Source organism: Cervus elaphus, chromosome 26 (genome assembly GCF_910594005.1).
Source record: "Cervus elaphus chromosome 26, mCerEla1.1, whole genome shotgun sequence".
Lineage (NCBI taxonomy): Eukaryota > Metazoa > Chordata > Mammalia > Artiodactyla > Cervidae > Cervus > Cervus elaphus.
In genome coordinates, this window is record NC_057840.1 from 27197247 (window position 1) to 27222156 (window position 24910).

General features: G+C 42.9%; 1 protein-coding gene across 2 annotated transcripts in view; it reads left to right on the top strand.

The window, feature by feature from the left end:
• Positions 1-24910, top strand: part of AIG1 (androgen induced 1) — a 257134-nt gene that overhangs the window by 201247 nt on the left and 30977 nt on the right. For both annotated transcript variants that reach the window (XM_043888445.1, XM_043888444.1), the window contains exon 4: positions 17062-17177. In XM_043888445.1, the coding sequence (XP_043744380.1) occupies positions 17062-17177 (116 nt within the window). The remainder of the gene's footprint in view (positions 1-17061; positions 17178-24910) is intronic.

The following is a 24910-nucleotide window of genomic DNA, read 5'->3' on the forward strand; positions in this document are numbered from 1 at the left end:
AGCTGTGTGTAAGCTTGCAAAAATGTTCCTCTCCCCTTAATTAGTCTGGAGAGGCTAATGAACACTTCAGGTTTCTTTGATTTGGCTGAACTGTGAGCACTGAGTAGGCAATACCATTGATCTCATACTGATCTGAAGCTGGCCAAAAAATACATCTTTGATTAATTATATAAAAATGGGAGAGGATTAGGACTTGAATATATGTATCTTGGCAGATAAAATCATTTAAAATATTGGTCGGTGGGTGCAACTAACAGGACCTAAGGCCACAAGGAAAAATAAAACTGAAGATCTTTTGTGTGATCTAGATACGGAGCATGAAGATTCTTCTTCCTCCAGCAGCCCTTCCCAAACACACTGTCTCACAGGGGAATTAGAGCTTTACAACATCTGTATGACTGGCATTGTTCCTGGAGCCTCAGATTCACAGGGACCAAAGCTACATGGTCTAGCATGTGCCTGATTCAGCCTTACTCAGCGGAATAAGTTGTTGTATAGCTACAGATGGATGGCAAGTTTTAAAGAGCATTAAGTGCCAGCCATGCCTCGGTTAATAAGAAACCCAGATATATGTCAAGGAGGCTTGTTACTCATGCATGACCATGTGTAAAATTATGGTAGCTGCCTTTATAGATCCCAAGCTAGGCAATAGTGAGGAATTTACTGTAGACGGACCAGTTTCTTGTCTCCTAAATCAGTCAGTCATATGATGTCAGGGGAGTCATAGTCTTGGAGTGAATTGTGAGCCGTCAAACAGGTGGTGCAGTAGTGAAGAATCCACCTGTCAATGCAGGAAATGCAAGAGACGTGGGTTCGATCCCTGGGACGGGACTCTTCCTTGGAGAAAGAAGTGGCAACCCACTCCAGTATTCTTGCTTGGAAAATCCCATGGACAGAGAAACCTGGCAGACTGCAGCCCATGGGGTCACAAAGAGCCAGACCCAGCAGAGCACAGAAAACCACCCATCAGTGTATTGATATATTGCTGTGTTCCCTTGATGAGTATCACACGCAGAGATTGGACCTGGCTGCGTGATGACTATGGGTGTGCTCTCCTGGTGCTGTGATGTCCTGGGTGTGTCGCTTTGGGGGAACCAAAGGACTTACTTCCCCAGCAGCTGGAGGTCCTGTCCCTTCAGCCCCTCACTGGAGGTTCTCTCAGGGAGCCACTCCCACCTGAACTGAGCCGTCTTGCTAATGGTCAGGCCCCCTTCCCCAGACAGCCACATCCCATCACTAGTCCATGCTTGGGGTAAAGACCTGGCCTGTTTACCCCAGTTTGGGACAGCACTGAAGGCCAACCCAGCTTCAGATCTCCTGGTGGAGTCAGTCAAGACCCTCATTGAGCGTCACGAGCATACTTCACCCTCTGCCTATTGCCCTTCTTTTCCGCCTATAGGCACTGACCCTCGGAAACTCCCAAATAAACCTCTGCACACCAGTTCCCATCTCAAGAGTCTGCTCCACAGGGAACCTGACCTGCGCAGGATCCCTGCTCTCAACTGCCGCAGGCTCTTACAGATGAAGAGCCTGGGGTCCAGAGGGACCCCAGTCGGCTCAAAGTTATGTAGCCCTGTACTGGTGATTGGCTTCCTGGTCCTGCCTTCTCTCCATCTCTCCACAGCAAGCAGGGCCTGTGCATCCACTCGAGTCTGGATTCCGTGCTGGCTACTTAATCATCAGTACAGCCTGAGCAAGACGAGAATGTGCCGGGCATGACTGCTTGAACAAAGGCCTAGAAGGAGCAGTGAACTTGATGTACTGTGCGCCCAGGGTAACAGAGATGTTATCCATTTCCTAGAGGCCTCCCTCCCTGCTAGTACCTACTGTCTGACCACCCACAAGTCTGTAACAACCAGCATTGCTTTGAGTAGAAAGTGTGTCCTTTTCTGTTGCAAAGTCAAATTAGGAGGCTACAGAGAAAACGTTTTGTGCTCTGAGCTAAATTGCCTCTTTCTCCCTTGACTTTCCCTTGTAATCTTTGGGAGAATGTTTAAATACTTGATGCTGTAAAGTCTCCTCTGACAGTATTACCTTATGTCATGGAATGATTGTGAAAAAGAGCTAAGTCACAGCTACTTGTTAAATAGTGCTTCTGCAAAAGCTTGAATTTAGTTTAATAGGTCATAGAAACAAATTTCCAGACTTCCCTGGTGGTCCAGTGGCTAAGACTCCATGCTCCCAATGCAGGGGGCTCAGGTTTGATCCTTGGTCAGGAAACTAGATCCCACATGCTGCAACTGAGGCCTGGTGCAACCAAATAAATAAATATATATATATTTTAAATAGAGATAAATTTAAAGATTAAAACTGAAATCTTCCCCATTCCTTAAGTATGTTGTTGTGTCTGTGCATTTGCACGTGTATTCATATGGGGGTGTGTGTGTATGTGCGTGCGTGCAGGTATGTGTGGGTATATGCATGTGTGTATTCATGGATGGGTTTGCATATGCCTTATGGTGTGTGCATATGTGTGTGTTTGCGTGTGTGTGTGCATGCATATGCAGAGTCTCTATTAACATGATGCCATTGGCAGGGTGCACGTCACCCTCTGGAGAATCACGGCTCTCTGCTTTCGATTACACTCAGTCTAGTCCAAAACCCCTCTGAACTAATCCTAATCAACTTGGAAGCCACCAGGCTCAGGCATGAGGCTGTCAAATGTGAGTGTTTGCAGATGTCAGTGAGGATGGCAGGATTCCAGGAGGACAGATCAAGGCTTAGTCACTGAAAAATGCATGCCAGTGCATCCCGGCTCCAGAGCACCAGCGCAGCCGTAAGAAAAACGTGTCATGACAGTAAATCAATAACCTCTTGGAGATGATTCTCTTCTGAAACATCCCTGATTAATTATGCCAGCGCACACTTGGCCACAGTACTTTGCTCCAGCATTAACTTAATGCTTTTTGCGTGAAGCTGGATTATAACTGGTTCTCATAAGTCAAATTTGACATTTCAAATCAGGCTTTAAAGGTTTGGGTTATAGATTTTATAACGTCTTCATGTCAAACATAATTGCTCCTATTGCTGCTGGTAGACATTTGCCAATCAATCAGAATAACATTTATTTTATCATAAACAAGGCTAAATGAAAACCATTTGAAATCATTGTATATGAAGACTTGGTGAAGAAGCTTCTTTGGGATGGTTGAAATCTGCTTATGCATTGCAATGGAGGAAAGCGGGGAAATTACCAAAGTTGATGGAAATGTGTTACTATTTTCTCACTTCAAAAAATTAATGCCTCTCTGTATTTTGTGACTATTCAGCTTTAGCTTTAGTTGGGCGATTTAGTCCCAGATGAATATGATTTGGGGCAAAGTAGTCCCATTCTTCTCTGTAATAGAAAACTTTATTTTTTGTCCCTTCAAGATGAAGGTATTTTTAATTCACTTATGTACGGCATCTAGGAATTTATTTTTTATTCATCTTAAATTGCCAGGTCTTTTTAATATTAAAACTAATGGAAAACAGGGCATTCCTAGGGGAAAGTCATATTTTCATGGTCCTCGAACAAAGGTTTGTTGAGACACTGTTAAATTGCCTGTACGGAGGAGGGGGCTAAGTCTACAGTGGTCAGTAAAGCTTGTCCCTTCTCCCTAAAGAAGCTCCCCATGCCTCACGGTGCTCCCTTTCCTTCGTGTTGACTGTAGCATCCTGTGGCCTATTGATACTCAGAATCTTCACACCAGCATCAACCTAGAAGTGTCCACATCACTCTCGTTAATAATAGCCTATTGACCAGAACTAGTGCCACTGCCCGACCTAACTGTGAAGCAGCAGAGATCTGTGAGGGCTGATTCTCTGATAAGCAGAAAATGACCATGCCTTCAGTGTGGACTAAGGAGAAGCTCCCAAATATCAGAGGATTATAATCAGAGAAGAGAACATGAGCAAAGGCCTGGCCATGGAAGGTCTTTTGGTGGGACAGTAAAGTTGCCAGTACAAAATGTGTGAGACTAGTCTAGAAAAGGCCGCTGAGTCCAGTAGATGGGATGTGTCTCTGAAGGCAGTGGTAAGAAACTTGGACTTTGTTCTGAAGAGAGTGTGAAGGTTTCAGAGAAGGGAATCAAACCCTAATAGTAGAATAAAACCCTAATAGTAGAGGATGCTGATGGACTTGGATGCATATTTCTCTGGAGCTCAAAATAATTTTAGAGAAGCATGTGAATGACATTAAAGTCCTACTTTCCTATTTTGCCCCTTCTTTTTAATTTCAGAGTGCTCCTCACAATGAGTTTCATTTTTCTCTACCTGCTCCCTGAACTTGACAATGTGTCATGAGCTTTAAGAGTGCTGGAAATTTTCCTGATGACGGGAACACCTGATTAAATCTCCTTTCCCTTTCCTTCTACCTCTAATATGTCTCCCATTACTCTTCCTTCCATTCCTCTTCAACCCAGCCACTAAAATGCTTTCCAAATACATTTATCCAACCAGTCCATCCTAAAGGAGATCAGTCCTGGGTGTTCATTGGAAAGACTGATATTGAAGCTGAAACTCCACTACCTTGGCTACCTGATGCAAAGAGCTGACTCATTTGAAAAGACCCTGATGCTGGGAAAGATTGAGGGCAGGAAGAGAAGGGGATGACAGAGGATGAGATGGTTGGTTGGCATCACCGACTCGATGGGCATGAGTTTGGGTAAGCTCCAGGAGTTGGTGATGGACAGGGAGGCCTGGCATGCTGCGGTTCATGGGGTCACAAAGAGTCGGACACAACTGAGCAACTGAACTGAACTGAACTGAGGCCAAAGAAAAGACCAAAAACAGCCACCGGTAGCATCTCAGTGCCTGCCTATGTCAGTGGACTGCAGTTATTCTTATTCCTGTCTCTCTGCCTACCTGAGGCTCTTGGTACCCTTGAGATTTACCCCCAAACATGAATGGGAAGTCTGTTATGATAGTCTCCCTTTTAACCTTGGTGTAGAGGCCCCTCATCCTTTAGCCCTTGAAGCCCCTTGAGGTGAATGGGTGGGTGAGGGAAGGGCCAGGCTTCTCCTCCCAGGCACAGTCATGAGACCAAGAGCATCACTTCCTTGTCTCCATTTTTCCACTGACCATCCTCAATTCTCAGGTTTTCCCAAGGGCTTCACAGGCAGTAGAGCATCACAGTTCAAGAATAAGTCTGAAAGCCAAACTGCCCAAGTCTAAGCCCAAACCCACCACCTTCCAGTTGGTAAACCCAGAGCAACTTCATCAACTTCCCTGTGCCTTGATTTTTGTAAAACAGAATTGATGTAAACATATGCCCGAGAGGATCACTGTAAGATATAAATGACTTCGGACATGAGTTTGAGCAAACTCTGGGAGTTGGTGATGGACAGGGAAGCCTAATGTGCTGCAGTCCATGGGGTTGCAAAGAGTTGGACACGACTGAGCAACTGTACTGAATCCAGGTAGAGGACTGGCATGCAGTAGGTATTAGACAATATCATTTAGCAATTTGTCTTAAGTGAGATATCTCCCCAAATCCCTCTCAGTTATTTTTGCATGTACTGTATAAGTCACTTTTACTACAGAATCTCATATAATACTTATGCAGTCCTAATGACTTTGGTCTTTTCTGAGCTGAGAGACTCCACATTTGTATTTGCCTAATTGAAATGCCTGGTGTGATACGGTCCATGAGATCACAAAAATCAGACACAGCTTAGCAACTGAACAACAACAAAATTGAAATGCATTCCCGAGAACAGCCATCCACTGGGGCAATGATCTTTGTCTGCTCTATCCTGGAATATATTTAAATACATGAAATCGTGAGTTGCACGTGGGGGGAGTACAATAAGCTTTTATTGAGTGAATGAACAAACAGGCTAGTTTGGGGAGCAGTGTTTGTCACTCAGGAAGAAAACACAGGTTTGGAGTCTAGTAGATCTGAGGTCTACTACCTTCCCTGGTATCTCAGCTGGTAAAGAATCCACCTGCAATGCAAGAGACGTGGGTTCAATCCCTGAGTTGGGAAGATACCCTGGAGAAGGGAACGGCTACCCATGCCAGTATTCTTGCCTGGAGAATTCCATGGACAGAGGAGCCTGGCAGGCTACAGTCCAAGAGGTCACGAAGAGTCAGACATGACTGAGAGACTTTCACACTCACAGATCCGAGGTCTAAGGCTGGCTACACCATTGCCTACTTCTGCGTAACCTCTGACAAGTTCATCCCTCTGTTCCTCCACTTCTTCATTTATAAAATGGACATGAAAATATCTGTTTCATTAGAGTTGCTCTAAGAATTAAATATAATGCTGACTGGAAATGTTTAGTGTATAAAATTGAGTTTATATTAGAAGCTTAGGAAATGGTAAACATTCTTATTACTGTATATGCAGTGTTTCTGCACATAATGAATGATGGGGAAGCAACGTAAGACAGATGAATGAAGTCATTGGCTTGTTTAACCTATCATATATGTTTGCCAGAATTTTTCAACGCACGTTAGAAACTAACACAACTTTATAAAACAATTTCACTCCAATAAAATAATAATAAAATTAAGACCAGATTTCTTTTTTAGTCTTTCCCCTGTACTGTTTTCCAGTAGTACAGTAATTATTAAAGTAAAAGAGAAAAGAGAAGTAAAGAGGGGGAAATTGTAGGTGAGGAGGCTCTAGAGAGGTAGAGGAGAGAGGAGGCTGAGGAAGACCTAGAAGAAAGTCATGGAGAGAGTCAGGTTCCTGCCTTGAGGAAAGAGCGGGCAGGACAAAGGGAAGGCAGGAGAAAGGACTGTGTCTGTAGACAAATCTCTCCTCTGTCCAGTCTGTCCTCCATCCTGCCTCCAGCTCACCCTTTCTACTTTATTACTGTTCAGTCGCTGAGTCATGTCCAACTCTTTGAGACCCTGCCAGGCTCCCCTGTCCTTCAATATCTCCCAGAGTTTGCTCAAATGCATGTCCATTGAGTTGGTGATGCCATCTGACCATCTCATTCACTGCCACCCCCTTCTTCTTTTGCCTTCAAATCTTTCCCAGCATCAGGGTCTTTTCCAATGAGTCAGCTTTTTGGATCAGGTGGCCAAAGTATATTGCCCTCTCTACTATCAATACCCAAATATGCTTCTCCTACGTCTGTGTACTTTCAACTGTATTGAGGAGTTTAAGCAGAGCTTCCTCTGCTTCTTACAAAACAGAGTCCATATAAAAATACTGCATGATTTGGCTTCTGCCCACCTCAGCTGTCCAGACGTCATTCTTCATGCTCTTTTGTGTCCTGTGACACGGTGATGGTTCCTTAGTGGTCTGTACAGTGCCTTTACATCATTTCTTCTTCTTGGGTTAGTAAATGAACTTCTACCTGTGCCCTTTCTTCTACTTGTGAAGCCCTCAGTTCAGTTCAGTTGCTCAGTCGTGTCCGTGGGACTCTTTGCAACCCCATGAATCGCAGCACGCCAGGCCTCCCTGTCCATCACCAACTCCCGGAGTTTACTCAAACTCATGTCCATCGAGTCAGTGATGCCATCCAGCCATCTCATCCTCTGTTGTCCCCTTCTCCTCCTGCCCCCAATCCCTCCCAGCATCAGGGTCTTTTCCAATGAGTCAACTCTTCGCATGAGGTGGCCAAAGTATTGGAGTGTCACCCAATTGAAATGTCTCCTGGTGTGTGAAGCTTTCCCTCGACCCACCCCAGCAGACCAGGTCACCCCAATCATTGCACCGTCCTGAGTGTGCACATCTGCGTGTAGTGCATGATGTTGTAATCACTTGATCGTCTCAGACCAGTCATCCTCACTGTGCTCTTCTGTCCGAACCACAGGTACTAATTGTGAAATGTTCATGGAACGAGTGACTCTGGGGTCACTTTCAAGTCACTCTTACCTTTTAAGATACAACGTGGGTTATTTCTGGAACCACATTCACAAAATTCCTTTTAGTGGCCCACAGGCTGCTGGGCTGAACAGAAGGCACCACTCTGGAGCTTCCCAATAATGCCACAGAGCCTCGGCTCCTTGTGGATACCTTCACTAGCAAGACTCAGCAGGAGATACTAACTTCCCTCGAGTCATATTAAAAGTGCTTTTTAAATGCAGAAATCATGGCCTGGTAAAATGGTACCACTGTCCCCGTGTTAATTGTTTCTGTGATGCATCATTTGCTCTTAATTGCAAAGATACGCATGTCTTGGTTCAGTGCATGACTCTGTTTTGTTTATTTGCCCTAATTATTAAAACCATATCCTAAGAGCTGCTGGGGCTAATGTTAGAACTGGATGAGTCCCAAATTTAGTATTGAGTCCATAAAGCATTTTAGAAGTGCCTGGAACATACTGACACTTAAATATTGGTTCCATCTGAATCTACGTTTCTGACCCTGGGTCACATGTCTAACCTCATTCTGAGAAGCCTGTGTAAGCGTATCTCGGACAGTTTGAGAGCCAGTGGTGACAGGTATCTAGCTCCACACAGAAAAGGCACAATTTCAAAGGCTCTGGTGTTTCTGGGGAGATTCTGTGTCATATTGTACTGGCGTGACCACATTAAAGCCAGCACCTCAGCTCTCAGGAGAGGGAGGCCCCTGGCACAAGGAAGTTCCATTTGACTCCTAGAGACTGGAAACTACTGAGGATTAAAAAAAAACACCAAAATATCCCCATTGTGAAGAGAGTGAGGGAAGGTGGCACATTTTGAGCTGACCAATTAATAAAGTTAATAATGACAGGTTTTGGTGGCAGGAGAAAGCATTTGGTTGGGTTTTCAGAGTTTAAAATTCAGGTTTTTTAGAGCCTGCCTCAGCTTTGTTTCCAAGCGGCCCGGTGTGACATCCACTGACTCTGAATTTATGGTTGCTCCAGGGGCAGCCCCACCCCAGTTCTGCGCATGCCCCACCCAGCGCTGCTTTTCTCTGCATTCATCAAACGTTTGCCTTATTTGGAGAGCCCAGAAGCTTTGCAAAGGTTAGAATCTGTCAGTGTTTTCTGATTTTTTTTTTTTTTTTTTGGCCAGTCTTTCTCATATCACCCTTCCTATCGTTTTAGATCATGTTTTACTAACACAATGGGCTTTAACTTCAAACTTGGAAATTCCTTGTTGCTTTATGACAGCACAGAAATTTCTACTTTTAATCCCAGCTCTGGTTCAGGGATGGCAGAGCAAAGGAACAAAATATTCATGTTAAAATATGGAGTGTATGCCTTTCTGTATCCTAGAGCTGTTTTCTATATTGTTTTTATTTATAATTTATGAGGACTTCCCTGATGGTTCAGTGGTAAACAATCCGTCTGCCAATACAGGAGACACAAGAGATGCAGGTTCAATTACTGGATGGGGAAGATCCCCTGGAGTAGGAAATAGCAACCCACTCCAGTATTCTTGCCTTGGAATATTCCATAGACAGAAGAGCCGGGCAGGGTACAGTCCATGGAGTCACAGAGTCAGACATGAGAGAGTGACTGAATAGCCAAAGCAACCAATTGCTAGGATATCATAAGGACTGTCCCTCACCCCATGGTCCCAGGCAAGTCTGGTCACATCTCTCACCCTGCCTGCAGCCAAGTACCCACGAGAATGCAGGTGCTCCAAATACACCCACACACATACACATACACTCGCATGTGCACGCACCATCCTTCAAATTTTTTTATGATCAAAATTTATCATAGAATATAAGAAAACCTATCCTGACAGTGATGAAGGCAAGAAATGTGGTCTACTTAAGGAGGGACCACCGTGAGCACTACTCCACTGGAATCCAGCAAGCCACACATCCCCAGGAGCTATGCCCAGCAGTCTCATTTTTAGCTAGCTCAGATGGCAATTTAATGTATCCATTACCTTGAGAACATCCCCAGAGGTCTGCCTGTGCCCTACTGATGCAAATCAGTGGACAGAGGATGGCCAGCTCTCTCATTATCCAGGTAGGCAGGGGATAGTCTGGCACACCTCGTGTTCAAAAGCTGTTTTGGCTTCCAAGAAAGAAAACCTTTTTATTTTTTTTGTCTTTTTTAAAACTTATATTGACATGTAGTTGATTTACAATGTTGTGTTGGTTTCTGCATCATCATCAGTTCAGTCATTCAGTCATGTCCAACTCTTTGCAACCCCATGGACTGCAGCACACCAGGCTTCCTTGTCCATCACCAACTCCCGGAGCTTACTCAAACTCATGTCCATAGAGTCAGTGATGCCATCCAACCATCTCATCCTCTGTCATCCCCTTTCCCTCCTGCCATCAATCTTTTCCAGCATCACGGTCTTTTCCAGTGAGTCAGTTCTTCCCATCAGGTGGCCAAAGGATTGGAGTTTCAGCTTCAGCATCAGTCCTTCCAATGAATATTCAGGACTGACTTCCTTTCGGATGTACTGGTTGGATCTCCTTGCAGTCCAAGGGACTCTCAAGAGTCTTCACCAACACCACAGTTCAAAAGCATCAATTCTTGGGTGCTCAGCTTTCTTTGTAGTCCAATTCTCACATCCATATATGACTACTGGACAAACCATAGCCTTAACTAGACGGACCTTTGTTGACAAAGTAATGTCTCTGCTTTTTAATATGCTGTCTAGGTTGGTCATAGCTTTTCTTCCAAGAAGCAAGTATCTTTTAATTTCATGGCTGCAGTCACCAACTGCAGTGATTTTGAAGTCCCAAATAAGAAAGTCTCTCACTGTTTTCATTGTTTCCTCATCTGTTGCCATGAAGTGATGGGACCAGATGCCATGATCTTAGTTTTCTGAATGTTGAGCTTCAAGCCAACTTTTTCACTCTCCTCTTTCACTTTCATCAAGAGGCTGTTTAGTTCTTCTTTGCTTTCTGCCATAAGGGTAGTGTCATCTGCCTATCTGAGGTTATTGATATATCTCCCATCAATCTTGATTCCAACTTGTGCTTCATGCAGCCCAGCATTTCCCATGATGTACTCTGCATATAAGTTAAATAAGCAAGGTGATATACTCCTTTCCCGATTTGGAACCAGTCTGTTTTTTCCATGTCCAGTTCTAACTGTTCCTTCTTGACCTGCATTCAGATTTCTCAAGAGGCAGGTAAGGTGGTCTGGTATTCCCATCTCTTTCAGAATTTTCCACAGTTTATTGTGATCCGCACAGTCAAAGGCTTTGGCATAGTCAATAAAGCAGAATTAGATGTTTTCCTGGAACTCTCTTGCTTTTTCGATGATCCAGCAAATGTTGGCAATTTGATCTCTGGTTCCTCTGCCTTTTCTCAATCCAGCTTGAACATCTGGAAGTTCACGGTTCACGTACTGTTGAACCCTGGCTTGGAGAATTTTGAGCATTACTTTGCTAGCTTGTGAGATGAGTGCAGCTGTGTGGTAGTTTGAGCATTCTTTGGCACTGCCTTTCTTTGGGGTTGGAATGAAAACAGACCTTTTCCAGACCTGTGCCAGTATACAACAAAGTGAGTCAGTTATGTCAATACATATACATATATCCACGGTTTTTTAGATTCTGTTCCCATGTAGGTCATTACAGAGTATTGTGTAGAGTTCCCTGTGCCACACAGTAGGGTCTTATTAGTTATTTGTTTTATACACGTCGCTCAATTGTCTTATACACAGCAGTGTGTATATGTCAATCCCAATCTCCCAGTTTATCCCTGTTCACCCTTCCCCTTTGGTAACCATAAGTTTGTTTTTTTTTTTCTATATCTGTGATTCTATTTCTGTTTTGTAAATAGGTTCATTTGTACCATTTTTTTTTAAGACCTAATATTTAAGCGATGGACTTTCCTGGTAGCTCAGCTGGTAAAGAATCCGCCTGCAATGCAGAACACCCCAGTTCAATTTCTGGGTCAGGAAGTTCCCCTGAAGAAGGGATAGGTTATCCACTCCAGTATTCTTGGGCTTCCCTGGTGGCTTAGCTGGTAAGGAATCCACCTGCAGTGCAGGAGAACTGGGTTCAATCCCTGGGTTGGAAGATCCCCTGGAGAAGGGAATGGCTCCCCACTCCAGTAGTCTTGCCTGGAGAATCCCCAGGGACAGAGGAGCCTGGCAGGCTAAGTCCATGGGGTCAGAAAGAGTTGGACACGACTGAGTGACTAAGCAAAGCATAGCACAATATTCCATAGTATATATAATATATACGTACCACATTTTCTTTATCCATTCCTCCATCAATGGACATTTAAGTTGTTTCTATGTCCTAGTTATTTGAAAAGATAAATGTACTCCCAGTGTCCATTGAAATGATTTTTAATCCATGTTATATGGTATGGAAGCAGTACCTTTCTATTTAAAAAAATATTTTGGAGACTTCCTTGGTAGTCTAGTGGGCTAAGACTCTGTGGTCCCCATGCAGGGGGGCACTGGATTGGAACCCTGATCAGGGAACTGGATCCCGTATGCTGCAGCTAAGACCCAGAGCAGCCAAATAAATAAATATTTTTAATTGTTCACTTTAAATATGTATATATTTTGGAAAGCAAGAGAAAGACCAAAGAAATGGAAGGTGAAAGTCTTCAAATTTCATTTAATATTTTATGTATTACACATCCTGACTATAACCACAGATGCTAGAACTTTAATCTTGAGCAGTCTCCTAATTCATATGCTCTACTTTTGTACCATCACACAGCATATATTTTAATCCTTCTATTTATTCTGCAAGAAAGTTTATTATAAAACTTCCCTTTAGTTTATAGATTACCAAATGCCATCACAAATAATGAATGTATTTTTCCCATAGCAAGTCCAGACCCTTCTTGTGTAGTATAAATCCATTTTTTAAATTTGTTAAATACCATTAAGTTCCTCCATCCATACCTAAACTTCCTACTCATCTGTCTCTCCATTCTTTCTGGCAAAAGCACACCTGTTCATAAATCAAATAATTCAGCACTTAGAAGGTACAGGTACAATTTATAGATAATCTGTTCCAGAGCATAGGTGTGTGGCTCAGATGGTATTTGAGATAACTTAGGGGCACAGGGCCCTGGCATTAAATAGTATAGAATTACCTGGTGGAAAGGTAGTTCTCTCTCAATTATCTTTCAATCCTTCTGATTTCATTTAGAAGGGTCTCTATTTCATTCTAGCCTGTCTTTGTACATGCATACTAAGTCACTCAGTTGTGTCTAGCTCTATGTGCGTGTCTTTAAGGCCCCTCTAATTCTAACACCCCTACTTAACACACATAGAGCAGGCTTCCGAATCAAACTAGCAAACCATCTGTTGAATATTTATCAAGATCAATTAGTTTCCATTGTATTTGTTTTTGTGGTTATCTTCTATTAACATATTCCATTTAGGAGAGTTTATAAGCCTCATAAGTTTTCCTTTAAATGTATTTATTTAAGAAAAAAACAGTGAATTGACTAAAAAAGTTATTTAAAAACTCACATAGCCTGCGACAGCTCTGAATTAGGACTTTTGACTTTTGTAGGCACTTTGTATTTGTGTCCTTCCTCCATGATACTGTTCTGGTGCCTAAATGTCACAGGAAAGAACTCATTTAGTAAAATGTGTTTTTTCACAGTGAAAATCTTTTTGTTTATTTTGAAGCTTAACCAAAAAAATAGTTCTGGTTTGTTGAGAGACAACATAAGTAAACTTAAATCATGTACTGCCAGAAGCTTATTGAGTCAAACATGATTTATCTCTGATATCTTTTAAAGACATAATTCTAATATATGAAACAGCATGAAATTTGGAGACAGAACTAGTCTTGAACACTCGGTAGACTTACTTAGTAGGGCCCGACAGTTATTGCCTTTGGATTCCTCTGGTGGTCTAGCACTTAAGAATTCACCTGCCAATGCAGGGGACACAGGTTTGATCCTGGTTCAGGAAGATTCCATATGCCGGGAGGTGGGGGATTGGGGATGGCCAGTGAACTGGTGGCCCACCACTACTGAAGCCCACACACTCTAGAGTCGGTACTCTGCGACAGGAGAAGCTACTGCAGTTAAGAAGCCCACGCACCATAACTAGAGCGTAGCTCCTGCTCGCTGCAACTCAATAAAGCCTGCACACAGCAAGGAAGACCCAGCACAACCAAAAGCAACAAATAAATAAATAATTTTTAACAAGACAGTTACTTTTTCCGAGTCTTTGTTAATCCCATCTACAGAAAAAAGTTAGTAACTCCCACTTAGGATGTTGTTTCAAAGATTAAATGATCTCCACAAATATTTATTGAGCCCCTCCTGTGCGCTAGGCTCTTTTTTAAGTGCTCCAAATACCACAGTGAACAAAATGTAAGCTTACCACTCTTGCGCAGCTTTGGTCTTAAATGGAGCTGAATATTTCTTTCCCGGTTCTTAAGTCATTGAAACAGTATTGCCTGGGAGTGGATTAGAACTGAATTTCTTGTACCCCTAGTTCTGAAGTCATTGCCCCTCTTGCTGCTACAGATTTTGAGTCACAATTAGCTGCCAAAGGTAACTTAGAGATTCAACAAGGCCTTTCATAGATTTTTTTAAATCTTTTTTTTAGTCATAAGACTTTAGCTACATGCAGAGAAACATTTATATTTGCTGTAAATATTTTGCACTATTTTTACTTTTGTTAATATGTAATGTTTATCAGTAAACATAATTTGCATTATAAAATTTTAGAAAAGAGGACATACATTCTTTAGTGCCTGAAAATTCTACATAATAAGCTGTTCCTACTCTCATATAGAATTTGCCCCTGGTCAAAGCTGGCATGGGCCCAGCTAACCACAGAAAGATCTTTTGTCCTCGCTGATGGAACAGATAGCTCCTTTTTAGTGGTGATGATGCCAGAAATGAAGTGACCTGGAGAGATTTTCGTTTTTCAAAGAGATTTTTTTTTTATTGCCTGGCATCACCAAAGGACATCCTAACCTTTCCAGGTTTGACATCTGATGATCAGCAAATAGGGTTGGTAAAATAATGTTAACTGGGTAAAGATATTCAGATTAATTGTTGGAACTTATACAAATTTATAGAAAAATGAGTGAATTTTTACTCGGTGTGGTACAATGGAGTAAGAAGTAGAGCTTAGATATATCTTAATATTAAAAAGTCAAAAATAATATCATTTTATAACCAACACAGGCTATTAGAGTCACCACTATCTTCAGTGGTGATTTGCACTGAATATTTGATTCACAGATACTTGTGCATCACAAATATTTGATGCACAAATATTTGATTTGCAGGGATTTTTCTTCTATGTGGGATCTGAGAAGTCTTAGCCTTATTGCTAACTATATATATGACTTTTTACATGAAGTCACTATTGCAGAACTATTTTTGGCGTCTCAAATTGTTGGTGAAATTCCAGGCCAACATTATCTGAGGTGACTAAATTATAGTAGGGAAAAAAAACAACAACGATGAAATAGGTCTTTAAAATACATACCATCTCTGTATTAACACATGTGTACATTTTGTGTGGTTCCCTTTAGAGCTAATCATACTAATTATTTAAAACAATAACAGAGAAGCAAAGGATAAGGAAATATAAAGCTACCCAACTATGGAGTCACCCCCCTGACATTATAGACATACCATAGTCTAATTGCCATGTATTGGCAGTCGAAATAATTATGTAGAAGAGAAAGTTTAAAGCAAAGAATTGCCAGTGTCTTATCATTTCTTACAATATCCTGTTTTTTCTATGAATATAAACAGTAAGTTACTCCAAAGATGTTCCCTTCACTATCCCTACCGTGTCTTTTTCCTGCCCGTCTACCTGTCACCTGATTCCATTTTGTGACAGTACTTATTAGAGTTTGAAAATCATAACATACAGTTTCCTGCCTTTTCCTGGAACATGCAAACTATACAGCAAGAGCAGAACAAGTACTCTCTCATGACCATTAAGGAGTATCCTTAATAGAATTCACAGTTGCTGGTGGTTCAGTTCTCGGTTCCACCATCTTCTTACTCTTGGAAAACTCTCCAGTGATGGAAGGTAAATTTATATCCTGAGTCAGTTTTACCTAAGAAGCTCTTTTTCCCTTGTATCTTTCCACCAAATTTCAATGTCAGGAGTACTTGACCTTCCTTTCTTCTTACCACACGGAGGGGATAAGTTTTATCCCTATCCTGGCCCACTGTACTGAGAATCAAGAGTGGCTGCTGGCTTCAAAAAACAAGTGGAAATATTCCACGCAACTTCTTTGGAGTGTCTAGTCCAACGTCGTATCTAAATCCATGCACTGCTGGTACAAGCCAGAGCATCCTTTCTGCAAGCTAATTTGGCCTCCTTTTCTAACCTGCTGCTGGTTCACACATAATTTGGCATTATGTATCAACAGCCTTAAAATCATAACCTTTGACTGTAAGAAAATAATTTAAATCACTGTGTTGTACACCTGACACCAATATAACATATTGTAAATCATCAATACATCAGTTAAAAAGTAATTTAACAAGGATTTCTACAGAAGATATTAATTTTAAATGAATATCTTTAAAATTATTTAAATTGAAATTATTCAAGTAAAAATTGAAAAACCTTATACTCCTTAATGACCAAGAATAAAAATCAGTTAAATAAGTGTTGGTATAGGGAATTCCCTGGTGATCCAATGGTTAGGACTCACCGCTTTCACTCCTGGGGCCTGGGTTCCATCCCTTGTCAGAAAGCTAAGATCCTGCAAGCCATGTTATAAGGTCAAAAATAAATAGATGGATAGATAGATAAATGTTGATACATCCGTAAAACGGAGTTTTCAGCAGCTCTGGTCAGGGTTTATATTCTAAAAGAATTTCTAAAATTGAAAATCAAAAATTCTCATGCTGTCATTCCAAATAAAATGGCCGGCACAATATGAGCTTAACTGTGTATAAATAATATGAACAAAAAGTTGAGAGGCAGGAGGATGTATAGTAAAATATTAACAGTGGTTGTTTTTATTCCTTTATTATATTCTAATTTGTTCCCTTTACATCTTTCTATAATTTTCTGTAATGAGAATAAAGAAAATACAGTTTTAAAAACTATGATACAGAAGAAAAAACAGGGGAGCAATTGATGGACTACATGTGTTCATGTCCATTCTACCACTTAGACCATATACTGGTCTCTGCTGAGGCACTTTTGCTTGGAAATGACACTACCCTTTCTCCTAGTGATGGCAAAACAGCTGCTGAGGGGTGATGATAAGAACCTGTGTCACCTGCTCTCTGTTCTTTTTCAGCACACAACGGTGTTGCCCTTTATATTAATCGAGATGAGGACATCACACCATGCGTATCCCAGCAGGAGCAGCGGACTGGCCGCCATATGTACCTTCTCTGTTGGCTATATATTATGGTAAGGATGGTGCCTGCTGGGCTTTCGTATTGTATTAGATTTTGTGCTGCTAAATTTGGGCACATATTTCATTATGGATATAATCACTAACAGATTCACACTGTGTGCCTCATTTGGTCCAGGACCTGGGCTTTGTCTCATTTCCCCAGATGCTTATATTTTTAGAAAGTATATGCCAAACCTCACACAACAGGAATTTGTTGAACAATCCCATGTAAGCAGCGCTTCTTCCAAGGCTGCATTTTTCAACTCTTTTTCAAACTAAATGTTTTTCTTGGACATCAGTTTTATTGCTTTTTTTACTTGATTTGTTGTTGTTGTTGTTGTTGATGCTTTTGTTGGGAGTGACGGAGTTGCAGCAAATGCAAATGAGGACAGAAGGAATGACCTCTTCCAGGAGTGACTTCCACCCTCTAAGTGAAACAAGTGAAAATGTACATTTTCCTGATTCAGTTTAAAGCCTGACTGTCACCTTGAGCATGCATTTAATAGCTTTGCTTTGAAAAACTGGGGTAAATAAATGACAGGAAATCTCCACTTGGTCTACTGGGCGTGAATAAATCCCACGTGGGAGGTGGCAACATTTATCTGATATAAGACTTTTTGCCTGATGAGTTTATTTCACTTTAATTTCAGTTCTAACCATGTGTTAACATTTCAAAATTATTTAACATAGAGAATTTCTTATTTCTCTGTATAATTCCAAGTCCTCGTTAATATATTAGCCTATGCCAAAGAGGTCTCTGCCCCTAGCACTTCCGTCTCTTGGGACTCTGTTGTCCTGAGTTCTGGGTCACTATCCCCTCCTGTAAACTTTTGGGACTGAGTCATGTCCTTTCAAACACCCCAGAACTGTACTTAATCCCACCAGAATCCTGGAGCACTTTGGGAGGTCCAGTCCTAGTGAAGCATTTTGCTCCAGCCAGTCCAGAAATATTAAATAAAGGTCAGTACAGTACTTCACATACTTTGCCTGAATAAGGCTCCAAATCTGAACCAAAAGGGGCTTTGCTGTTGGGAAGTCATGCGCACCCTATGACTGGATCTAAGGGGACGTCCAGACAGTAGACCCTAGAACAAACATGTGGTCATGCTCCATGGACCCCTTCATTGACCACTCACTGTTCAGGACTGGGGAGCGTTTGTTTTCCTAGTCACTTTGTTGGTTGGTTTTGTTTCCAACCAAAACATTAAGTATTGGCTTTCTCTGAAAGAAAAAGTTCAAATGATCCGGACTCGCAGGTTAAAGTGTGACTCTGAAATAATGTCTTAAAAATGAAGATTATGTGCTTTATACATAGGAACTTGATGTTCAGATGACTTTTTTTTAATTGGAGTATAATTACTTTACAATGTTGTATTAGTCTCTGCTGTATAATGAAGTGAATCAGCTGTATGTAATACATACATTCCCCTCCTGCTTTGACCTCCCTCCCACCCGCCCCGATCCCACCCATCCAGGTCATCTTATCTTTCAGAAGAGTCATGATAGGAAAGCTAAGAGTTATTCCAGAGATGTTACAGTGTTTACAGTTCATCTGGAACTGCCTATAGCTTTAGTTTAAAAATCAAATACCCTTCCCATCTCCCATCCCCCACCAACAGTCTCATTACTTTGTGCTCATATTTACTTACCTATGGTAAGAGAAGATTTTTACTCTGGGGAATGCTGAGTGTATTTCTGTGAATTCATTTAGATGCCATTAAATTATGTGAATCTTGTAGCACCCCAGAGGTTTTAGGAACTGCATACTTTCTGATGGTTTTTCTTCCACCGCGGGTACAATCAGTCCACGTTCCAAAGAGACACGTGGGAAATACCACATAGTCTTTATTATAGACCCCCAAGATCCCTCATTAAAATGAAGCATTACTCACGCTCTGCATGCCAAGGGAGACTTGCCAGCTATGCATCTTTCCTGAGCAAACCAGTGCTTGTTTGGACACGTATCTGCATTAACCAGCAGACTCTTCCAGATATGTTCTGAGAACGCTCTCAGAGTCGACTTTTTCCTCTGGTGTTCTGCCTTAGGCATTCATAGCTGTGCCAAGAGCTCAACAATGCCCCTCACATCATATCACATTATATAAATCCAAGAATTTTAATTGTTGTCGCAGAAGGTACTGGCTTTTGCTCCTTCCCAGACTATCTCAGATACGACATACCAGTGACACAGCAGCAAAAGGCTCAGGATATGAAATCTTTTGAAGCATACCAGGGTTAGAACTGGACATTCCAGAGCCTCGTGCCAAAATATAAGAAACCATTCTTCTTGTCATGCGCTGCTTATAAAGCAGATCTCCCTGACAGTCCTTTGTGTGGTTGAGCTGAAGCTATACGTCCGAGGCTCCTGGCCAGCCTCCCTGTCTGCTCAGCTCTGATTCTAGCTTGCTGCTCGTTCTCACAAGCCTCCCTCCCCATCTGAATCTGCAGATGAATTCTAGATTTGGATCCTGAGAGTTGAGAAAGTGAGAGGGTATTGGAGCTTTCCCTCATGGAGTGAGCCACACTCAGTGACTCCATTTCCCAGCCCCCATCTCAGTCTAACCCAGGCTTAGCATCTGAAGTCATCCCAGACCCTTCCCATGCCCATCTCCACCTGTCTTTCCACTTACCCAGGAGTCTGGGACAGAGACATCCCCTGACCATTGATGGTGGCCTCTTAACTCCCTCTCTTCACACCTCACCTCCACCATCACTCCTCCATGCATTTCTCTGCACCTCACTGAGAATTCCCCCTAATAAATAAGATCATGCCTTTCCCCTTATGCAGGACACAGCACCAAAAGTCCCTTTGGTTTCTAATGCAGCTGTAATTATCAGGAAATGTAATGAATGCCATTATTTTGATTGCTGTGCCAAGCAATTTAAAGTATTATCATATTATTTCCCCAAATAACCCTTTGAGATAAGCACTATCTGGCTCGTTTTACAGATTAGGAAACCCTTGAGAGAGACGATATGGCTTACCCAAGGAAAAGAGACTGTTTTTTGTTGTTGCCAGACCTGCTGTTGACCCTTGAACAGGGTGGATGAGGGGTGCCAACCCTCTCTGCAATGGTAGATCTGAGAGTAATTGTACAGTCAGCTCCATATACGTGGTTCTCCTCTACCTGCAATTCCTTTGTACCTGAGATTCCACATCTGTAGATTCACCCAATTTCAGATCATATACCAATCTCAGGTACCGTTGTGAGCAGTGAAAAGAAAACCTGGGGGTTTTTCTGATTGTCCAGTGGCTAAGAATCTGCCTTCCAGTATAGGGGGTGCATGTTCCCAGCTGGGGCACTAAGATGCCACGTGCCCCGAGGCAACAAAGTCTGCACCCGGCAACTGGGGACGCCCAAGAACCGCAGCAGATACCCAGCACAGCCAGAAAAAAAAAAAAAAAAAAAAAATCCGTGTCTAAATAAACAAAGGAACCATCGAAGTTCAAACCCATGTTGTTGAGGGGTCAACTGTCCAGTACAGGCACTGGGGTGTGGCTGCAGAGTCTCTGCTTGAACCTTACTCTCCACTCTCCGTTACTGTGTGAAGAGTGACTCTATGGGTGAACGAACTAAGTGGATTTTCAGTTTTCCTTCCGTTCTGCAGCAGTGCATCAGAAGCAGCCGTGTCTAGTCATTAAGGCCACTGGGTACGAAGTGCCTGCCACGCGACTGGCAGTCCGTCTGGCCCCCATTGTTGTTGTTCTGTGTTTACACCGAGGACACTCAGTCCTTAGGGAGCCCCTCAGCCCCTTTCTGCATGTATTTTCCCTCATTAACCTGTCATGCTACTCTGCGAGGTGGAGGTCCGCATCCTTGAAATCAGACAGTCCTTGTTCAGATCCCCTCTTCTTAGGAGCTTTGAGCAAATTACTTACCATCTCATAGCTTCATTTTTATCACATTTAAAATAGGAGACATTGCCTGCATGTTCTCTCTCGTTAGAAATGAATGAGCACACTGGTCATTCAAGAAATGATAGTATCTTTCCTTCCTCCCAGTTGACTAAAGTCCTGAGTGTCTGAGTCTCAGTGGAAAGTTCTCATTTCTCTCTCTTCCTCTTTTCCCCACCATCCTTATTTTCATTTTATTCTCTGCTCTTGTTAAGAATTTTGGGCCCACCTCATGGGTTTTATGTCTCCTTCTATTAAGAAGGCCAAAGAGTGTTCTGAAAATTTCTTATGTTTCATATACTAAGTTATTTCCCAAGCTCTGCTTTTCCCCTGAGAATTGAAAGCGTCATTGCTTTCCCATTATCCTCATCTATTTGTTTTTTATGAACACCTCGTGTAGTGGTAGTTACTGTTTTCTTATCCTCTAAGGAGAAGTCTTTGTAGACCGTTGAGGATTTGCTATGTGAGAGTGTGGCTTGCACAGGGCTCCTCCAATGTCCATGTGGGTCCTGGTAGCATCAGAGTTTTAGATCAGCACCTGGACAGAACAGGCTTCTGTGTATTATCCATCTCAGTTCCCAGTGTTTAGTGTTTGTTATTCTGAGTTTCATCTTTTCTTACCCCCAACAGCTGGTTCTCAGACATACACATGAAGAGCCAGAATTCTCCATATGTATTAAGCAGGCGCCTCATCAAGACCATTTTATATGTGGTCATGACCCTTCCCACACTCCTCAACATCCCTACCCTCCATCCAAACCAACACGACTTCTTTTCCCTGCCGTCTTCCAGAATCACCATTTGGACGCTGCTCATGCCTTTGATGCTGTTGGCAAGTTTCCTTTGTATTTCTCCAGCCTGCTCTGCCCATCCCCCTCCACCTCCCTCTCACTCTGCCCTTTCCTCTCTAGGCAGATGGCCCGGTCTTTAATTTCACACGGAAAGTAAAAAACTTTGAACAGGAACTCTTGAGTTCTTCCTGCAAACATCCTTTCTGTACCCTCCCTTTCCTGTGTCTCCTGTGCCCGTGGGGGAAGCGTTTCCACAGCTTCTAACCGGTAGCTCCTCCCTCTGTACTCTGGCTGCCTCCCCTCCCAGCTCTCTACCCTTCCTCCATCACTTCTTTCTCCTATAACTCCAGCCTCACTACCAGAGCCTTCCCATCAGTGCTTGAACAGATTCCTGTCCTTGTCTCCACCCTAAAAAAGAAATAATTATTATTCTTGGCCCAACCCCTTTTATACCTAGCTACCGCACTATCGGTGGCTCAGAGGTTAAAGTGTCTGCCTGCAGTGGGGGAAATCCGGGTTTGATCCCTGGGTTGGGAAGATCCCCTGGAGAAGGAAATGGCAGCCCACTCCAGTATTCTTGCCTGGAGAATCCCATGGACGGAGGAGCCTGGTGGGCTACAGTCCATGGGGTCGCAAAGAGCCGTACACCACTGAGCGACTTCACTTTCACTTTCACCGCACTATCATTGGAAGGACTGATGTTGACGCTGAAACTCCAATACTTTGGCCACCTGATGCGAAGAACTGACTTATTTGAAAAGACCCTGATGCTGGGAAAGATTGAAGGCAGGAGGAGAAGGGGATGACAGAGGATTAGATGGTTGGATGGCATCATCGACTCAATGGACATGAGTTTGGGTAAACTCCGGGAGTTGGTGATGGACAGGGAAGCCTGGTGTGTTGCAGTCCATGGGGTCACAAAGAGTCGGACACGACTGAGTGACTGAACTGAACTGGACTGGACTGAACTGTACTACCTCCCTACTTGCAGCCCAGTTTCCCCAAAGAGTTGTCTGTTGTTGTTGTTTAGTTACCAAGCTGTGCCCAGTTCTTGGCGACCCCATGGACTGCAGCATGCCCGGCCCCCCGGCCCTCACCATCTCCTGGAGTTTGCCCCAGTTCATGTCCATTGAGTCGGTCATGCTATCCCATCAAAGAATTGTCTACACTGTCTCTAGGCCCATTTACACACTTAGGAGACAGGACAGGGAAGCCGCTGGAGAATGGATTTTTTGAGGCAGGCTGCCTGAGCCTAGATTCCACTTCTGTCATATGACCTTGGGCAAATCACATGGCGTCCCTGTGTCTTCATGTCCTCATCTGTAGAATGGTATAAGAAGAGTACCTACCTCCTTAGGTTGCTGTGATAACTAAAGGAAGATTAATTTTTAGTACGTGTGACACCTATAGGCCAGTATCTAACACAGAGTGTACTATGTGACTGGGATTATAAGCCACTCCAGTGTGGCTTAAGCTTCATTACTTTGGTTAAACCTTTGCTAATGTCACCAAGAACTTCTATTTTGATAAATCCACTGGATGCTTTATAGACCTCTTCTCAACTGACATGTCAGCAGTTCTGATACTAAAATATCCCCCCACTTCCTGAATCACTCTCCTCCCTGACTTAGATGATGTAACAACCACCCTAATTTCCTCCCTGCTCTCTCAGCATCACTGACTGGCTCTTCCCACTCTACCCAGTGCTGGAGTCCTTTGAAACTCAAGTATTCTTCTCTTTTTATTTATTATTTAAATTTTTTTTTTTCATGGCAATACCTAACTTGAGATCTACTCTTGTAATGTAGGTCCTCCTTTTTTAAAATATTTTTTTATTTATTTGGCTGCCTCGGGTCTTCGTTGTGGGACACAGGATCTTTCGTTGAGGCACAAGGACTCTCTAGTTGCAGCGTGCAGGCTCCAGGGTGCCCTGGCTCTGTAGTTGCAACATGCAGGCTTACTTGCTCTGAGGCATGTGGGATCTAGCTCTCCAACCAGGAATTGAACCTGTGTCCCCTGCATTGCAAGGCAAATTCTTAACCACTGGACCCCTAGAGAAGTCCTGGTCTCCCTCTCTTTTTTTAAAACCACCTCTTATCAGTAAGTAAACCCATCTTTAGTGTACATAGTTAGTGCTAGTCACTTGGTCATGTCCGGCTCTTTGCGACCCCATGGACCATAGTTCGCCAGGACCTCTGTGCATGGGATTCTCCAGACAAGAATAATGGACTGGGTTGCCATTCCTTTCTCAGGGGATCTTCCTGACCCCAGATTGAACCCGGGTCTCCTGCACTACAGGCAGATCTTCACAGTCTCAGCTTCCAGGGAAGCCCGACACGACTGAAACAACCTACCTCACACACCATTTTTGCAGCCACTGTCTCAGATCTCCAGCTCAGAGCTCTTTCTTGATGTTTGCTCACAAGCCTCTCCCCTTTAGCAGCTGCACACCTAATTCATGTGCTTTCCCAATCACACCCCCAAGTCTCTATCCCCTGAGCGTTGCCACCCCCTCAGTTTTTCATGCCCCAAAACTATGAAACCTCCTCTGCCCATCTCTCTTGGACCCACTACAAAGAATCATCCACCAGTTTTTGTCTTCTGTGCCTCCAAAGTCCTTTTAGAATCCTTACACTTTGATCCCTCTCCATTGCCAACATCATGGTCCAAGCTGCAATTATCTCCTGAGCTACTGCAAAGAGCTGGCATTTCCTCACCTCTACTCATCTGTATATAGGATCCCTCAATTCTTTTGTTAAAACACATATGATCATGCCACTCAATTGCTCAGAGAATGTGGATGACTTCCCACTGTGTCTAGGGATAAATTCCAAAATTCCTTTACATGGCCTAGGGGACCTGCATTGTTTGATTCCACCGACCTCTGTATCTTCATCCTCCTTCTCTTTCACTTTGCTTAGCTCCAGCCATGGTGATCTTCACACCAATTGTCGAGGGCAGTATGCTCCTATCAGCTCCAAAGCTTTCATCTCTCCATACCCCCATCCAACCCCACCCTCCCCTCAGTTATGTCTCCCATAAATATTAGTTCCAGATCTTA